The sequence below is a fragment of the Pteronotus mesoamericanus genome, unplaced genomic scaffold, assembly GCF_021234165.1.
Source record: "Pteronotus mesoamericanus isolate MK-2021 breed Mesoamerican mustached bat unplaced genomic scaffold, CSHL_Meso_final contig_73, whole genome shotgun sequence".
In the NCBI taxonomy this organism is placed as follows: Eukaryota; Metazoa; Chordata; class Mammalia; order Chiroptera; family Mormoopidae; genus Pteronotus; species Pteronotus mesoamericanus.
The window spans coordinates 10,514,372-10,533,983 of record NW_026555245.1 but is presented as its reverse complement, the minus strand read 5'-3'; the positions used below and the strand labels follow the sequence as shown (position 1 = coordinate 10,533,983).

The 19,612-nt window shown below is 37.2% G+C and overlaps 1 protein-coding gene across 1 annotated transcript; it reads right to left on the bottom strand.

Annotated features, from left to right (window-relative positions):
* Positions 1-3,960: 3,960 nt before the first annotated feature.
* RFK (riboflavin kinase) lies at positions 3,961-11,444 on the bottom strand. The gene is made up of 4 exons (XM_054583009.1): positions 11,145-11,444; positions 10,141-10,292; positions 7,090-7,192; positions 3,961-6,332 (listed from the first exon to the last, which is right to left on the bottom strand). The coding sequence occupies exons 1-4, from the start codon at positions 11,224-11,226 to the stop codon at positions 6,202-6,204; spliced, it is 468 nt and encodes a 155-aa protein (XP_054438984.1). The 5' UTR covers positions 11,227-11,444; the 3' UTR covers positions 3,961-6,201.
* Between the last annotated feature and the right edge of the window lie 8,168 nt (positions 11,445-19,612).

Below are 19,612 nucleotides of genomic sequence, written 5' to 3'. Positions count from 1 at the left end.
CGGGTAGAATGAGGACTCCGGTCATGTCCAAGCCGAGCCGAGAGGTGCGGGCCTTTTTGCCGTTTTTCCATGTCCCCCAATTTCTTGTCTGCTGCCAATAATCAATTGGAATCTGTCTTAGGTTGTATACCTCAGCTCAAGGTAACTTACCCGTCCTTGATACCCAATCCTCCTTGACAAACCAGAGAGGCAGGAGTTATGCCCTTGCCAGTGGGGACAGCTTATGTCTCCTCAGGAGCCTGTTTCTCCAAAGCCTCCTGATTATTTCCAGCCTGGGGGCCCTTCCGCCTGTCAGCGGGGTTACAGTTCCTGAAACCAGACAGGGTGTTTCCCAGAAGTTCAGGAGATAGATTCAAAAACATAATTAAAAAAACAAACAAACAAAACTTCATTTGACAGAAATACTGTACTGGATGGGGAACCTTTAATAAATTTGAAACACCAGCAAATCTGTAAGCAAAACAACTCCTGGCGCAGCAAGAAAAAATATTTTGAAGACTCAGAGAGGCTTACAGGGACCCTGAGATTCACCAGGATTTCCCATGAGTGACTCAGCAGCAAGTATTTGTTTAGTTGGATCCAAGCAGAACCCACACCAGGAAGTTTTCTCAATGCCCCGGAGGAAGCAAGTGGACATAAATCTTTTAGGATCCTATCCTAAACAAATGTAAACAAATGTTTGTTGGGCCATCTTGAAATGGGACACAGGAAGCATTTTGACCAAATGGGCCTGCTAGGTTCCTTCCTGTCTACCCCATCTACCTAGTTCACATTAACTATAGTTGTCTGTGATGATACCTCCCTTTCTGGAGCAGGTCCTCTGAATTCTTTTAGGCACTTAGAGGAAAGGTCAAAGGTGTTTTGTGAGTCATTCTTTTCCTACACATAACCAGTTTAAAATAATATCCCAGAAGGCATATTAGGGGGTGGCAAACTCTACTTCCCCTTTCAGACTGCTGACTTCTCATCACATCCTCCCATGTGAAAAGAGAGCTAGAGAGCTCTCTGGAGTCTTTGTAAGGGCAATAATCCCATCAGTGAGCGCTCCATCCTCATGACCAAAGGCCCCACCTGCTAACACATCGGGTGTCAGGATTTCAACCCATGAAGTGGCAGGGGACACATTTAGTTCCCACACATTCAGTGCTGGTATATTGTGATAATTTACACCTGCAACTAAGACAGTAGACATTTTAAATTCACCTAGACACTCCAGATTTTAAAATGCCAATACCACTTGAATTCATAGCTACCCTCCCTCATTTAAACACCTATACACTGAAATAAAATGTGCACACAAATAACTTAAAACCTGCGTAATAATTACAAATGAGGTAACTATTGCACTACATCCTAATAAAGACTGAAAAATCTAACTCCGGATTTGCCAAACTATGGGCCTCTGAACCAAATCCTTCCAGCTGCCGCAGTAAAGTTTTGAAACATAGCTATGCCCATTTATTGTCTGTGGTCACTTTTCACCATGGCAAAAACCCAAAGAATTTACTCTCTGGCCCTTTACAAAAAACAAAAACAAAACACAAACACAAACCACAAACAAAAAAACCCTCGTCAGCCCTGCTACAGCTTAAAGGGCAAGTTTATGGTCTTGAGCGCAGGGCCCCTCAAAATACGCCCTGTAGACTCTGCTACTGTGCTGTCGAACTATCTACTACTGAGATTGAGAGTTTAAAATTAATCTTTCATAGCATTTTGACATTGCCAAGACATCCAAATGTGACTGTTCTTCTGGTGATTTATTGTTTTTTTAAACTATTAATTCACAAAAAAATTAGGAAAAATTTTTAGAAGTCACAATTTTTCTATAAGAAAAACATAATTTACTACCCATGGTTTTTAAACTAGGCCTTGTAAGGTAACAAAATTCAGCCCTAGAGGAGGTTTCATCCATAGCATAGATTTGGCCTTAAAAAAATACAGTGGAACTATAAGAGGAAGCACCAAGGAAGGTTTAAAAATTATTTGTCCCATAAGCTTGGCTCCTGGTGAAGCTCTCTCTAGTTCTATTGATGTAGTCAGGTCCCAATATTAGAGATAAATTATTTCTAATTAATGTATAATTATATACAGAGCACTTTCTATACATACACAGGTATCCAAGAAATTAAAATATAGTTCAAGACCTCTAAAACTTAATGCTCTAAAAACTTAAGGTGATTATAAAAATACAAGACATTGTACTATTATGGAGTTGGTATGTAAATTCATATATTCATGAATGCTACTCAAATATATCGCCCTTCTGTTAAGTGCCTTTAAATCGAACTGAATACTGGACAGTATGACCCCCCAACTTCATCTGTGGGAAATGTTCCAAGACCCCCAATGGATGCCTGAAATTACAGATAGTACTATATCCTATATAGGCTACATTTTTTCCTATACAGAGAATAATAAAGTTTTATTTATTTTACGTTTTATTTTTATTGATTTCAAGGTGGGGGGAAGAGAGAGGGAGAGAAACATCAACTTGCTATTCCATTTATTTATGGATTCATTGGTTGCTTCTTGTATGTGTCCTGACCAGGGATCAATCCACTACTGTGGTATATTGGGACGATGTTCTAAGCTACCCAGCCAGGGCAATAAAGTTCAATTTATAAATTAGATACAGTAAGATATTAACAACAAATAATAAAATAGAACACTTATAACAATATACTGTATTGTTACATGAATGTGGTCTCTCTCTGATAACTTAGCTGGCTATTATGTGACTAACACGCAGGGAGCCAGCACATTCAGTGTGGATACGTGGAACTAAGGGATGATTCCTATTTCGAGTAGGACAGATAAGAGGTTACATCATATTATTTATACAGGTGAAAAATGAGGTCAAGGGAAAATAAACAAATGAGACATCAAACTTAAGTTTCTGCACAACAAAGAAAATCATCCAAAAAAAAAAAAAAAAGGCCAACCCACTGCATGGACTGAATGGGAGCATATATTGGCCAATGACATATCCAATCAGAGGTTAATGTCCAAAATCTATCAAGAACTCATGCTATTTAACACCAAAAAAAAAACCCCCAAAAAACAATTTAATTAAAAAATGAGCAGAGGACCTAAACAGACACTTCTCCAAGGAGGACGTACTCACAGCCAACAGATGAGTGAAAAGATGCTCAACGTCACTAATCAGAGAAATGCAAATTAAAACCACAATGAGATATCACCTCACACCTGTCAGAATGGCTATCACCAATAAATCAACAAATGTTGGTGATATGGAGCAAAGGGAACCCTTGTGCAATGTTGGTGGTACTATAAATTGGCCTTGCCATTATGAAAAAATTCTAGACATTCCTCAAAAATCAAAAACAGAACTACCTCATGACCTAGCAATTCCACTTCTGGTTATCTGAAATAAATCCAAAACACTAATTTGAAAAGATATATGCACCCCTCTGTTCAATGCAGCATTATTTACAATAGCCAAGATATGAAAGCAACCTAAGTGCCCATGATTGGCATATATACAAATGAAATCTTACCATTTGCAACAGCATAGATGGACCTAGAGGATACTAGGCTAAGTGAAATAAGTCAGGCAGAGAAAGACAAATACCATACAATTTCACTTATATGTGGAATCTAAAGAACAAAATAAAACAGAAACAGACATACATACAGAGAACAAACTGAAGGTTGTTAGGTGGGAGGGGGGATGGGGAGCTGGATGCAAAAGATAAAGTGATTAAAATGTACAAGTTGGTAGTTACAAAACAGTCATGGGGATGTAAAGCACAGCATAAGGAATATAGTCGATAACACTGTAATAACTCTGTATGGTGCCAGGTGGGTACTAGACTTATTGGGGGAACACTTTGTAAATTACATAAATGTCTAACCACTGTGCTGTACACCTGAAATAAATATAATGAATGTCAACTGTATATTGAATGAACAAGATGAGCAAAGTTATGACATCGGTTAGTCAAGATTTATTTCAAAGCCGGAAATCATTTAGACCAATCAAAAATGGTACTATTGTAATTTCTTATAATACATCAATATTTAAACTAAAGCTTAAAAAAAAAACATTAAATGGTATTACCTAACTCCTAACCCACACACTATATGATTTTCAAAAGTGATGGCAATTTCACAAAATGTAAGGTGACAAACTATCAAAAAACTTTCACACATTGAGGACATAACTGGCAGCAATCTATTCAAACACACACATTTGTTCTTACCTTTGCTTCATAAAGCCACTGATATTTGAAGCTTCTTTCAAGTATAGGATTTCTAACATTAAATTACATTTCCTAAGTATTTTTATAGAGAAGACATGAAGACACATCATTTGCCATAAATTCATACACCGAAAACAATCCCACTGAATTTATTCATGTTTCCACTTCCCCTAAATTAACTTTTTGTTATTCCAAATACCTTATATTTTGGTTAAAATCAGTTATTTGTGCAGCTTAGTGAAAAATTACTTGCAATACGTTATCTTTAAAATTACCTTCTATTAATTACCCTTTGCGACAATATGGCTGGACCTGGAGAACATTATGCTAAGTGAAGTAAGCCAGTCAGAGAAAGACAAATAATGAATAACATATTTCACTCATATGTGGAATCCAATGAACAAACTGAACTAACAAGCGAAATAGAGACAGACTCAGAGAGCAGGACTATACGGGGGACAGGAGAGAAGGGGTGGAAGGACTGACAAAAAGGAAAAAAGGACTCGTGGACATGGACAGGAGTGTGGTGTTTGCAGGAGAAGGGGGATACAAGAGGACTAAATGGTAATGGGAAAAAATAAAACTGAAAAGAAACAGAGGCATGGATACACGGTACAGACTGATGAAAAAAAATTACCGTCTATATGCCTGTCCCCACCCCTCAACCAAACCTGGTGCCTAAGTGAGTAATACAATGTACTGTTTCTGGGGCCTAAAGAACCTGTAATCTTAATTTCCTAAGTATCCAAAGAATTTAACTTCTTGCCAATATAAAGTTTCCAATATAAACAAGAGTTAGTTGTTAGGAAGAAAAAAATGCATAGTATGACGATTTACTCAAACTTTATTATTTGTACCTTTCCCCCAAGCTACAAGCACTCTTACCATAAATCATATTGTGCGTGCACAACTACAATAGTTTGTTTGCTCAGGATTACATAATCGTGTTAAAAATTAAATAATTTTCTATTTCATAGTTTAATTGGCTCTTAAAACATTTTCCCTGGGGAAGTAGGGAACAACTATTTTTTGTCTTTAAGAACCCAGTACAATAAAAACGAACTGTCACATGTTCGTTTAAACTTTGCAGAAACCTAAAGGTGATACTTTCAGGGTTCTTTCATATAGTGAAGGGATGAAATGGTAGAGATAGATGCAATCCTTGTAAGTCATAGGATATTCTAAATAAAAAAAAAATTGACACAGGTGGTTATTTAAAGGAAAAAAGAAAAATGGTGAGGAATATCTACTCTTAAAAAGAGAAAAGTGCTATATAACACAAAAATAAAACTACAACTTCGAAAAACACTCACTTAATGTTTTAAAAGACAAACCAAAAGAAAAAAAAAAAAACCTAATAGGAAGAGGGAGTCTATACCAATTAAAACTGAAGCAGCTGGCGCACACACACACACACACACACACACACACACTACAATAATTCGACCTCATAAAGAAAATGACTCATTAAAATTTCACAAGTCATCATGTTTGTAGTACTATATTAATGCAGAAAATATAAAAATACAAAGTATGAGGGGTTTATAATAAACTATAAAACCTGTTTAATACATTTACTTTCATAAGCCTTCTCTGTTTAGCAGCACATGCTATACAAGTACATACATGTTAGTATTTTACCATGAGAATTAGTCTTCATTTCAAACTAGTGACTTGTCTTTTTACCCCTAGCTACATACACTTCATTTCCCTTATAAGACACTTAAGACCTTTCTAGTGGTAAATTTTAGTCAACACATGACATGAAAAGAATCTTGATTTTTAAAGTGAATCTTTTTAGTACTATACCATGATTGGTTTAATTTAACAGTTAAAGCATAATGATAATTACATTGTCCTGTTTAAACTAAATTCACAGCTATAGGAAAATGTTTGGTTTTTGGCCAGGATGAGACTACACAGTTATGAGCAGTAAAATACTGGAAAACAGTGAATGAATAAGGAAGATGACTTTTCCTCAACGGTCTTTCATTATTTTGCTTTCAGGAACCTGGAAGAAATTATCTTCTTTGAGTTTCAAATGTTCTGGTAAATCTAGTTGTTTTCTAGCTTCCTCAATATCACCATGAATCGCTGCAATAAGTGACTCTGCAGAGAAAAAATACCAGATAAAGATGAAAACTATTGCTACATTTTTCACTACTCCTTTGTTCAAATTCTCCTCAAAACACCTCACAAAGCTGGCAGTGTCTCTGGAACAGGGTCGTTGTCCAGTAATTGTTCTATCCATTCTCACAGACTTAAGTAAAAAGTCAATAGCACACAAAATACTTCTCTAACCTTATAGCAATTTCTTAGAGAAAGGCATCAGCAAAAAAGTACATTGCAAATACCAAATGGAAGAAATAAATTCACTATTAATTCTCTTCAGCATTTATACTTGTAAACAAAACTCTACAATTCAAACTATCATACCACACTAAGATACTTGATATAATGTTTTGACTGTTTCTTACACCAAGCACAGCAAAACATCCACTATTCATTACAACTTACTAATTCTTACTTGGTCCTTAAAATATGAAAAGGAAACAAAGAATTTATTAACTTCATACTGTTGGAATGGCAGACAGCCTGCTGGGTTTGAATCTATGGTCCATCACTTACTATGTGACCCTGGGCAAATTATGTAATCTTTCTGTGCCAATTTCCTTACCTGAAAAATGGGCAGAAGAGGTCCTCATATGCTTGTTGTGAGGATGGAATGAGTTAATTCATTTAAGGCACTTAAAATAATGCCTGGCACACATTAAATGCTCAAGTACTACCTGTACTACGATGGTTGTTACTAGCAGAAGCATAAGTACCTACAGTAATACTTAAGATAATCTAACTAAGAACTTACCTAGAGAATCAAAATTCTTTTCTGGTCTGAGGTAGCCGACAATGGCCACATTGAGGATTTCCCCATAAAAGTCCTCTTTGAAGGTATGCATGATATGGGTTTCCTACAGTCGAGAAATGTTAAAAAAAAAAAAAATTGCCATCAGAATGCAGAATACCTAAAATTCAAAATATACACATAAAAAAAGCCAATCAACCCTTGTTAAATTTTGAAAGACAGGTTAAAATCTACATGCAGTTTTTCCTGAATTTTTCCACTGCTCCTGTTCCTGCCCGACTTTACATATAAACATTACTGACTAATGTAGATGTTACACCACAAACCTGGTATGATTTGCTGTTTACAGAAAAAATCAACATGCAGCAAAGTAATTAAGTCTCAGCAATGTGGAAACTGAGCAAAGACACTAGTAAGGGAATGGCTAAAGTATTAAGAAATGTTACCCCTAACAAAGCGAGTTCCAAAGATAGTCGGGGTCTGAGTGTCTCTAACACACACCAGTTAGAGGAACTTCTGAGGACTGGACAAGGCTGAAGGCTGATGTGGGGCAGAAGAGCCCAAGCTGCCTCCTGGTCTGGGAATTATATAATGAATGGGTATGACACATGCTGAAGCAAAGTGCTGCAGGAGGTAAAAGACACTTTGGAAAAATCAGAATTTTAGGAGGCGCCTAATAAGAGAATCTGAGATCAAAAAGGCAGAAAAACCAATGTAAAGAGCAAGTAAATAATAAGACAGTTGAGGCTGGGCTCCAATGGTGGCACTGAAAGGTTGTTACGCAATTTAGAAATATGTAACTTGACACTAGAGGTATATTTTGAAATACTATGTTTAATAAGAATGGCCTATTTTAAAGAAATCAAACAAGAAAATCTGAGTAATTCTTTCTTACTAAATATAGCAAGTTCACCCTTTATACACTTAATGGGATTTATGGATTTTATGAAGCCCATTAAAAAAGGAACTCTGATTTAAATGATTTAAAAAAAGGAAACATTGATATTAGAAATAGAACTTTTTAGGCCCTGGCTGGGTAGCTCAGTTGGTTAGAGCATTGTCCTGATATGCCAAGGTTTCAGGTTCAACCCCAGTTAGGGCACATATAAGAATCACCAATGCATAAATAAGTGGGACAACAAATCAATGTTTCTCTCTCTATCTCTAAAATCATTAAATAAAAAAAGTTAAAAAATAGAACTTTTCTTAAAGCTATTATCAAAGCTTTGGTTTTGTTAGATAACTAAATCATCTATAGAAGAGTTGAACTTATATACTATGTTAAGTTCCAAGTGTTTAGGAGAAGCAAAGCAGTACTGTACTAAGAGGAGCAAGTTTAGAGTCTACAGTTTCAAGCTGCATATGCGGCTAAAGGCATAACTAACTTCTCTATGACTCAGCTTTCTCATCTGTAATTGAGGCATTTGGGTTAGAAGACCTAGGTGCCCCATGGTTTTATATTGGGCTGGCCAAAAAGTTTGTTTTTTTCTGTAAGGTGGCCCTAGTAGCACTTGGTTTTCTCTAATTTCATTCAAAAAACTTTTGTCAGATTTTATTGTGACAGCTGTCATATAAGCATTCATTTAAAAAACATTTATCAAATTTGGTGAATTTCTGTGTAGCCATTTTAATATTGAAGATAAAGAAAATAAGCAACATTTTCAACATAGTATGCTTTATTATTTCAAGAAAGGTAAAAACACAACTGAAACGCAAAAAAAAGGTTTGTTCAGTGAATGGAGAAGATGCTGGACTGACCAAATGTGTCAAAAGTGGTTTGCAAAATTTTGTGCTGGTGATTTCTCACTAGACAATGCTCCATGGTCAAGTAGACCAGTTGAAGTTGATAGCGATCAAATCGAGACAGTAATTGAAAACAATCAATATTATACCATACAGGAGATAGCTAACATACTCAAAATATCCAAATCAATAAAGTTATTGGTGAAAATGAAAAATGTGTCTTTTATTTTATTGAAAAAAATCATATAGACTTTTTGGCCAACCAATACTATGAACGAATGAATGTGACTTGTGGTCTTTCTTTTCAGTAAAATTTTGAATAAAAAGGAATTAATATCCTTGACACTGACTACCACAACCCTCAGGACACCAACTTGTTAACAGGGTGACCAAGTAATTAAAGGGTGAATGAACTACAGAAACTGTGGCAAGCTGAGTTTGATGAAACATGCTCTTCAAGCACTTTTATCTCCTGCAAAGGTAAATACATGGGCAGTTATAAAAATTAATATTACTGTAATTTGTTTGCAACTCCACTTTTTATTTTCTACAAGACTTTAAAAATAAATGCATAAAAATTGTTATGTTATGTTATTGGGCACAGTGTATAAAACTGTAATTTCTTCTTTCACTCCATGTGTGTGTATCCATATATGTATATACAGATATATATCTATAGGGATAGATATATCTCCATCCTCAAGTGAGGATTTACAAAACAAAAATTTGTATATGCTCTTAAAGTTGGTGTAAATTCAAATTAGACTTTTTTAACTTTAGACTCTTTAATGGAACCCCCATGGTAAAAACTAAGAATATCTACAGAACATACACAAAAGGAAATCAGAAGGGAATCAAAATGTCACTACAAAAAAAAAGTCAAGTGCACACAAAAGGCAGTAATGGAGAAAATAATGGGCAAAAAAGCTATAAGGCATATAGAAAACAAATACCAAAATAGCATAATTCCCTCCTTGTCAGTAATTAGTTTAAATGTAAATGGGTTAAACTCTCCAATCAGAAGGCAGATTAGCAGAATGATTAAAAAGAGAAGATTCAACTATACACTTACAAGAGATTCACTTTAGATCCAGACACAAACAGATTGAAAGACAAAGGTTGGAAAGTTATTCCATTGAAATAGTAACTAAATACTTCACTCTTAAATCTTTCAAATATGTTGCCCAAAATTCCAGAATTTAGACTATGTGATTACCACTGAGGTAGTCCACACCACTATAGGTACATCTAATACTGCATATTACTCTAGGTCATCCCCCCATTTTCAATTAGAATGAAATACATTCTTACCATGGACTTTTTTGTGTTCTTGTAGAATGGGTTCCATCCTATGCTTATCACCACCTTATGGACATCTCCACTTCCAACACTGGCCCATCCATAATAAATGCCAGTGGATATGTCAGCCGGAAGACTATCTACTACTTGTTCAGAGAAGTTAGCTTAAAAACAGAAGTAAATATTCTGAGTGTTAAGAGTGTTATATTACTCATAAAAATAGCATGCAAAGCTAGTCTAAATAATTAGGCTCACAAGATTGCTACGACTTTTCCTACGATTATCATTCCCACCATTTCATATTGTGGATCAAATTTCTCCTCTTCATGTTACTAGGTTAGGAACAAGGTACCAGATCACAATCTCGAGGTAGAAGACAAATAGACAAAGAGTTAGAATTTTTAGACCTGGTCTTTTGGAATCAGAAAGATTCTCATTTTGGAAATACACATAACTAGTCTCCAAACTCACAGACTGCTTTAATAGGTCTGGAGGCAGCCCTGACTGCATTTTAAAAAATCAATTACTCTTACCTTCAAGTCTGGACTACTAAAACTCATGCAGAAGGGCCAAAAAAGAGATCTGGTTTTCATTCAACTGCCTGTGTGATCACTTGGACACAATCTAGTAACAGATTTTTTTAAAAACCCTACTGTTGGCATGAAAACTTAGCCAATCTGCCCACGTTATGTTTTCTAATGGGAAGGGCTCGTGCCATGCTTAGCAGCTCTATCACAGCCACAGAAATGGCAAAGGGAGACCGCAAAACAGGTCCAGCTTCTTGCCCTCACCACCCCTCAAGGCAGTTCCCTGGAATACTTGAAAGCACCAGCCTTGTCCCGATCCCTCAGCCCGATCAAGGATCCTCCACCTCAACTGAGCGGGGATGGGCAGAAGGGAGGGTGTCACCTTTGTCCTCAGTCCCAAGATACTGTCTGACCCCCGTCCAAAGCCCCAGTTGATGTCCCCTTCCCACGTGGCACGGCCTCAGCGCGTCCGCGCCCTCCACTGCTCACCTGTGGGGATGCCCAGTTGCTTGGAGCCACGGCCAAAGCCCCGCACCACCTCGCCGCGGCAGAAATGTGGCAGATGCTTCATGACGCCGTCCACTGCGGGCGCGGGCTGAGGCCCAGTCTGCAAGTCCGGCGGAGCCTCCGTGGAGGTGGTTTCCCAATCCCCCGGACCTGCCGGGGGACACGGACAGGGGCTCGGCCGAGGGGCCGGGAGGGAGTACAACGGACCAGGAGGTGCCGGGGCCACGCCGGGGCTCTCCCCTCACGCCGCTGACCCAACAGAAGCTGCCTGGCAACTCAGAGGATGGGAGGTTGCCCCTCTGTCTCAGGAGCAACGGTGGCAGCGGCAAGAGAGGATATAAATGCGAGCGCCGCTCACAGCACAGTGGAGCCCGACAGGCCCCCACCCATCGGCTTCCGTAGCCCCGCCCCTAGCATGGCCCCGCCCTCTCCAGTTTGCAGCTTCTTGGCTTTTTACCGGCCCTGGCGGTTTGAACAAGGGAACCTGTACTTCAGCCTGGGCGTATGAAAGCACCATTCTGAGGGTTGTTATACTGCTTTTTTTCCCTTCCTCGTTTTCAGTAAGATTCTGACGCCAAGTAGAAACCTTTAGGTCTTTGGCAACCAATAGGTTGCTTGTGATTCACCACTCATTCCTCTCTCAAATATTTATTAAATTTCCAAAATTCCAGCTCAGACACCACTCCTTCACAGAGGCTTTTCTTGGCTCCCTGCCAGACAGAAGTGACCCCCCTCCATTCGACCATGGTCTTAAGTTGTAGCACAATAGAAGCCCTTGTTTGTGACCCACGGAAGGTTGCAATGATGTAATTACCCCCTACCTCACCCCAGAAGGAACGCAGGCCCCTCCCCATCCTCCTGCTCCAGGCAATGAGTGTTCTTGAGAATTTCATCAGCCCGAGGAAACGCTTGGTCTCCACTGCAATGCAAGTTTGTGTGTCTTCTGAACCTTGGAACTCTAAACGTTACGTGCGGAAGTACAGCTCACAAGACATGTATGGGAGTCAATCACAAGGTCATCCTCCTGTCTTTGTTTTGAAAAAGAGGTTTTAGTTGTTCTCTTACCTTACTGTAACTGAAGGGGAGGAGAGTTTGCCACCGCAAAATATGCCTCTTGGGGATATGGATTATTTTAGGCTGGTTAATATAAAGAAACAGCAAATTATAGGAGAAGCTCCGAAAACTAAGTATAAGTTTCTGTTTTTAAAGGACATTCACATTGGTAAGGGAAAGCTCCATTTGGAAGGGTATTTCCCTCACTGTACCAGGGAGGAGTACATCTACTGTTTGTTAACAGTGAAGAACTCTGCATAAAGATCCTTCCCTTAGTTAACTACTTTTCCTGGTAACCTCCAGTAACTCACTCCCCACCCCTAACATCTTTTGTCATTAGCTGAAGGTGGCATTTAAGGTGATGGCTTCCATCATTTTGATGAGTTACTTGGTGTTCCTGAGTGTCTTGTATATACAGGAGGCATGCAAGTTATGAAATTTTTAAAATCATTCTTTATTTTCAATTACAGTTGACATGCATTATTATATTATAATAGGTTCAAGTGTACACCCCAGGAATTAGATAATACATAACTTAATAAGTGATCATCCACCCATCTGACACTGCTACCAAACAGCAAGTGGGGTCCTGCTGCCTACCACCACTATACAACTTTGTTAAATGCTACACAACTTTGGAATAACAGCTTTCCACAGGCATTAGTCACTTAAGCCTATCAATTAAGGCTAAACTCTTTAACTCCTCCTTCCCCAATTATTCCCCGTTAGTTTTTAATTACCTTATTCCTATAGGACTAGTTTATAAACTAAAACAACATAAGATACAAAACTACACAATTTTAAAGAATGGCAGGCTTCTGCCTTAGAGTCCGTCCCCTCTAGAACACACAAAAAAGAATAACCCTGCCACCCCATGCAGGCCAGCCCAATCCTAGGCTGTGCCCAGAATTCCTTCTACAGTCCAAAATATCGTCAGCAGGCAGCTACAACAGGACCACTGAGGCATCTCCAAGGAAGACAGAGCCAGAGAGCCGGTCTCTGCCCTCCTTATATTTTAAATTTTCTGGCCCCTAGTTCCCTGTGCTCTGGAGGCTTCTCAGTCAATCCCATCCCAGACTGTTTACCATTGCCTGGGGCAACCATTTACTACATTCCCTCCCGACTCCTCCCTAGTGATCTGATCTGACCTCTCTGTATCAACACCATACATAGTTATTAGACTAATATTGACTCTATTCCCTATGCTGTACTTTACATCCATGTGACTATTCTGTAACAACAAATTGTACTTCTTAATCCCTTCACCTTTTTTTGCCCATTCCCCATCATCCCCTCTCCCACCTGGCAGCCATCAAAACCTCTCTATGATTCATTCTGTTTCTGTTCTGCTTGTTTGTTGATTTTGTTTTTTTAGATTTGTTGATGGATATGTATTTGTAGTCATTTTATTGTTTATATTAAACTTTAATTTTTCTCTTGCTAATTTGTCTCATGTCAATTTAATCATTAGACCAGACAGAAGAACCTTCGAAGATAGAGGAAATTTTTTCCTTTCGATACTGCAGTGGAAGGAAAGAGGTCACATGCTAAGCCTGACAAGCTTGGGGAATACCTGCCTGACAGCCTTGCAGACTTGGAGGCCTAAACCAACCATAAAGGATGGGCTAAAATGACAGGTCCTGGCCAGCTAATAGGAAGGGGAAATAGGTTCTACCCTCAACAAAAGGAGCGGTGAGGAATTTGTGAACATTTTAAATCTACCACACTATCTTTTATTTAACCAGGGACAACTTCTCAATTTAAACCATACCACATATACTTTTTTCCCCCTCTTCAAAATATAGCTATAATCTGTGCCGTAAACAAACTGTATTATTTATATATTGGGCAGAAAAACAGCATACTCTAAAATTTCATACCTTAATTGTGAAAAAAGAGAAAGGAAACAGCAGTAATTTTAGAAACAAACAATTAATTAAATACATAATTACGTTTCATAATGTTGATATTTTTGTCCTGGTTTTCACATGAAGTTGAAAGAACACCAGACAGGAGGCTCATAGGCAAATATTAACTTACTGGTGCTTGGCCAGAAAATTCTAGACCAATTGATTGAAATTACATTGCAATTAGATCAGATATTAAATCTAAGTTTGGTATCATAGGTTTTTAGCACCAGTGATGCCTTTCGGGCCTGTGGTTTTCTCTTTAACAACATATAGACAATCTTTAATACATTTGATTTTGGTTTGTATCATTGTATATAAGTTTTTAACACACTAAATTCGTGAAATATACATTTTAGTACTGTAATATATAAAATAAATTCATAAAATATGTTTGCAATAAAATTTGGATAAATATTTTTGAACTCCTTGAAGAACACAGTTGGAACATTACTAATCTAGTCTAACACTATCGTTTGACAGAAAAGGAAACTAGGACCTAGAGCTTGAGACTTGCTAAATCCTAGAGAACATGAAAATCTCTAAAGTATTGGGATACCATCTAGCCCTGTATTCCGTCCACGACAGTGAACCTATGCTAACCCTCTTTGGAATAATTAACTAATCTCCTGGTCCTCTATGTCACACTATCTCAAAATAATCTATAGTGAAATGTTTGTTTAGTTGAGTATTTAATAAATACACCCTATATACAGAAATAAAGCATTGTCAATAGTATACTAAAATTTTTTTTAAAGATTTTATTTATTTATTTTTAGAGGGGAAGGGAGGGAGAAAGAGAGGGAAAGAAACAATGAAGTGAGAGAGAAACATCTATCAGTTGCTTCTCACACACACGCCTCAACCAGGAACCGAACCCACAGCCCGGGCATGTGCCCAGACCAGGAATTGAACAAACAACATTTTGCTCTGCAGGACGACACCCAACCAACTAAGCCACACTGGTCAGAGCTAAAAAAATGTTTATACCTGTATAAAATGTAAAGAAACTTTTGTTATGTTCTGCCCAAATATAACATTTACAATATTTCTGGAAGATTCAAATGTTAGGCCAGATGACCTGAAAAATAAGATTTTTTTAGGAAAAGTCAGTTGTTAATTCATTGTGCTCTTTCAATAGGGTACACTCCAAACTAAGATTGGGATGATTTCTAATTTTTTTCATATAATCAAGTAATTTATGAGTATCCATTGTTCTTTATGTTCTTCCAGTGTGTCTTTCACTGCTCAATTATTCCTTGTATAATTAGTGAAAAGAACATAAAAATACAATATTAGATTCTAACCACAAAAACAAAAAACCCTATGTAAATCCATTCCTCACACATCCACAAGGTGGCACATTAACACTTTTATTTTTTACTTCACTGATGCTTGAAATTAGAAAGGCAAACAGAAAAATCAGTTAAGGAATTTGGTTCACCTCAGGCACTACTCGAGGCACACGATAATTCTACACTTAGTATGAGGGTCTGTTTTACTCACGGCTTCATAGATTTGTTTTGTTGGTGAGACATGACCACTGCTCACTACCTGTTCTCAATGCAAAAGTATTTGATAACAGGTTGTTCTAATTTGAGAAGTTATGATTTTTTTGAGCTTTCTTTGAATATATGTTTTTTTAACAAAGATAAAGTAGAGTAGAAGAAAAGTCAGAATTATACACTAGAAGAATGAAGACTTCTTTCCTATTAAAAAAAGATGTTCTTAATATTTGGTGCAAATATTGTATAGGAAAAAGGAAAAAATATGCTAAAAATTTCTGAGACAAGGTTAAAAAACTTTCTAGGGCACTGGATCATTTTCACAATAATTACTAAGTACTTCTCAGATTCTAGAGATAAAGTTTCACTTATTTTCAGAAGTGAAACCTGACTAGCCCAGGGGAGGCCTGCATGGAGGGCCTTACAAATTCAGACTGAAAGTAACCACACAGGATGGTCTGAACATAAAAATTCCTAACTAAAAGCGATCACGGCAGGTAGTCATGACCTGGGCCTGTGGCTTTCTTGACAAAGGTCAGTCTTTACCTTAAGTGAGCCTGTCTATTGTCTTTTTGCATCTAAGATAACATAACTTTAAAATGTCAAAGTAATATTCTTTTCCAGCCTCCTCAGGGAACACCCACCAAACAAGAACATGAGCCCACAGAGCCCCTCATTGTTATCTTGTTCCCTGAATAACTATTTCTGTGTTCTGTAAATGGTCATTGTTAAGTATCCTATACCCTCCAATGTAAAGGAAGTATGCGTTTCTCCATTTTACTCTTGATCCAACCTCAGAGATTACCCGTTTGCTTTCTCCCACCTCCTTATTCTACCCCCAATGAATTTTATGTAACACTCCCTCCCTTTGATGTCTCCTCTTTTTATTCTAATGTATAAAATAAGCTGTAAAACTTCCATTCTCCAGAACATTTTCTAAATCCCTTGAGATTTTGCTCCCTGGCCACTGTTACCCATTTCGCTCAAATAAACTCATAAAAATTCTCTACATATACATTAAAGATTGTTATGTCTTCATAGAAAATTAACCCCTTTATCATTATGTCTTTATCCCTGATAATTTTCCCTGCTCTGAACAGTCTGCTCTGTCTCACATTAATCTATCTACTCCCACTCTCTTTTAATTAGTATTAGGATGGTATATGTTTCTCTGTTTTATGGATGGTATATGTTTTATCTTATTTTTATTTTTTTGGTACTCTTCACCCAAGGGCATTTTTTCATTGCTTTTAAAGAGAGAGGAAGGGAGAAAGAGAAGCATTCAATGTCAAAGAAAAGCATCAATCAGTTGCCCCTTATATGTGCCCAGACTGGGGATTATATGTGCCAGGTGGAGGACTGAACCCATAACATAAAAAAGTGCCCTAACTTGGGATTGAACCCACAACCCTTCAGTTACTAGACAATGCTCCAGCCAACTGAGCCACGCGGGCCAGGGCTCCATCCTTTTACTTTTAATCTGAATGTGTATTTATGTTTAAACTGGGTTTTTTATAAACAACATAGAGTTGGATCTTATTTTTTAATCACTCTGACAATCTCTTTTAGCTGGTGTATTTACACTGTTGATATTTAAAGTGTTTATTGATATAGTTGGCTTTAAATTTACCATATTTGATAGTGCTTTCTATTTTATCACATCTGTTCTTTGTTACTACATGTGTCTTTCATTTTTAGTTTTAGTTGATAATTTTATATTCTATTTTCTTCTTCTTTAGCATATCTATTATACACCTTTAAAAAATTTTAGTGATTGCCCTAGAGTTTGTAATATACATTAATATCTAATTCAAGTCCACTTTCAAATAACACTATATTTCTTCACAGCTAGCACAAGTATTTTATAATAACAAAGTATTCCTAATTCTTCTTCCCTCCTGTCCTTTGTATCCTTGCTGTCATTTATTTCACTTATACATAAATAAATACACACACACACACACACACACACACATATTTAATACATTGTTGCTGTCGTTATTTGAAACAAACTAGTATCTATTTGGTCAGTTAAGAATTAAGAATTATTTACCTTTACTTATTCCTTCTCTAATGCTTTTCCTTTCTTTATGTATATTCAAGTTTCTGATGTATATTATTTTTCTTCTCTTTAAAAAATTATTTTAACATTTTTTAAAAAGGCAGACCTACTGAGAACAAATTTTCTCAACTTGTCTAAGATAGTCTTTATTTCTCCTACACTTTTGAAAGATAATTTCATAGGACACAGAATTCTAGGTTGGTGGTGTTTCCTTTTAACTCTTTAAATATTTCACTCCACTCTCTTCTTGCTTGCATGGTTTCTGAAAAGTTGGATATAATTCTTATCTTTGCATCTCTATAGATAAGATGTTTTTCCCTCTGGCTTCTTTCAATTTTTTTTTCTTTGTCTTTTATTTTCTAGAGTTTGAACATGACATGTCTAGGCATAGTTCTTTTGACATTTATCTTGTGTGGTGCTCTCCGAGCCTTCTGGATCTGTGGTTTGGTGTCTGACATTAATCTGGGAAAATTCTCATCCATTATCCATTCCTTTATACTTCCTCATTTCTTTCTTCTACTTCTGGTTGTTCTATTATGCATATGTTATAACTTTGGTAGTTTCTCCCCACCCCACCCCCCTCTTTTTTGTTTGAATGTTCTTTTCCTTTTTTTTTTTTTTTTTGCTTTTCAGTTTTGGAAGTTTCTTTTGACATATTCTCCAGTGCAGGGATCCTTTCTTTAGCCCATCAAAGATCTTTTTCATTTCTATTAGAGTTTTTTGGACCTCTATCATTTCTTTCTGATTTCTTCTTAGAATTTCCATCTGTCTGCTTACATTGCCTGCCTATTCTTACATACTGTCCATCTTTTCTATTATAGCCCTTAGCATATTAATCATAGTTGTTTCAAATACACAGCCTAATAATTCCAACATTCTTACCTTCAGTCTAATTCGGATGCTTGTTCTACCTCTCCAAACTTCTTTTGACGTTTGTTTGTTTTATTTTTTGCCTTTCAGTATGCCTTGCATTTCTTAGTTGACAGTAAGACATAATATACTAAGTAAAGAAACTGTTTTAAACATGGCTTTAGTAATGTAATGGTACGGAAGGGCACGGAAACATTTTATAGTCTTAAGATTAGATCTCTGATGTTTTGGTGACCCTGTACCCATAAGACGTGACCTTCAGAAGTGCCTCTTAGTATTTTCTGCATCTTAGATGAGATAGGGTGGTTAAAGAGTGCTGGAGTTGGCTATTTTCCGACACCCAGGTCAGTTGGGCTCAGATAAAATCCCAACAGGTTAGACCTCTGGTAAAATAGTTTCTCCAGAGAGCAGACCATGTAAAGGAGAGCAGAGTGCTGTGTCATATTTAAAACTGATACTTTCCCCTCACCCTGCCAAAGCCCAAGAGTACTTTTCTCTGATATTCTCTGTGAACACCTTCCTGATAGAACCCCAGGAAAAATATCCCCTCCCCTACTAGAGATTCTCTCTCAGTTTTTTCCACACTGAGCCTCCAGCAATTCATCAATTACAGTTCAGGGGTTCCTACCCCAGCAAGAGTTCTGAGGAAGTTTCTGATCTAGTAAGTGGTTATTGTCTGTATTTGCGTATCTATCTTTCCAATTTTGGAACAGCCATTTGTCCCTGTGACCTCAATTCTCTGACAGATCTAAGAGTTATGTATTCTTCAGTTTGTTCAGCTTTTTACTTGTTGGTCAGATGGAATGGTGACTTCTAACCTACTTACGTGCCCTACTAGAAAGCAAAGTCTTTCTGATGATTCAATATTTTTAAAACTACAATGGAAATGTGATTTGTGGCCAAAATGGTGTCAGTCAAATGTGTGTTCAGTGCCTAACTTCATGGTGTGAGCTAGTGCAGAAGAGCATTGTGAATACACATTATAAAGTGTATCTCTTAAGGATCTCCATGTCATCTGCTTTTCCTCCAACTTTACCCAGAGTAGTTGTGACT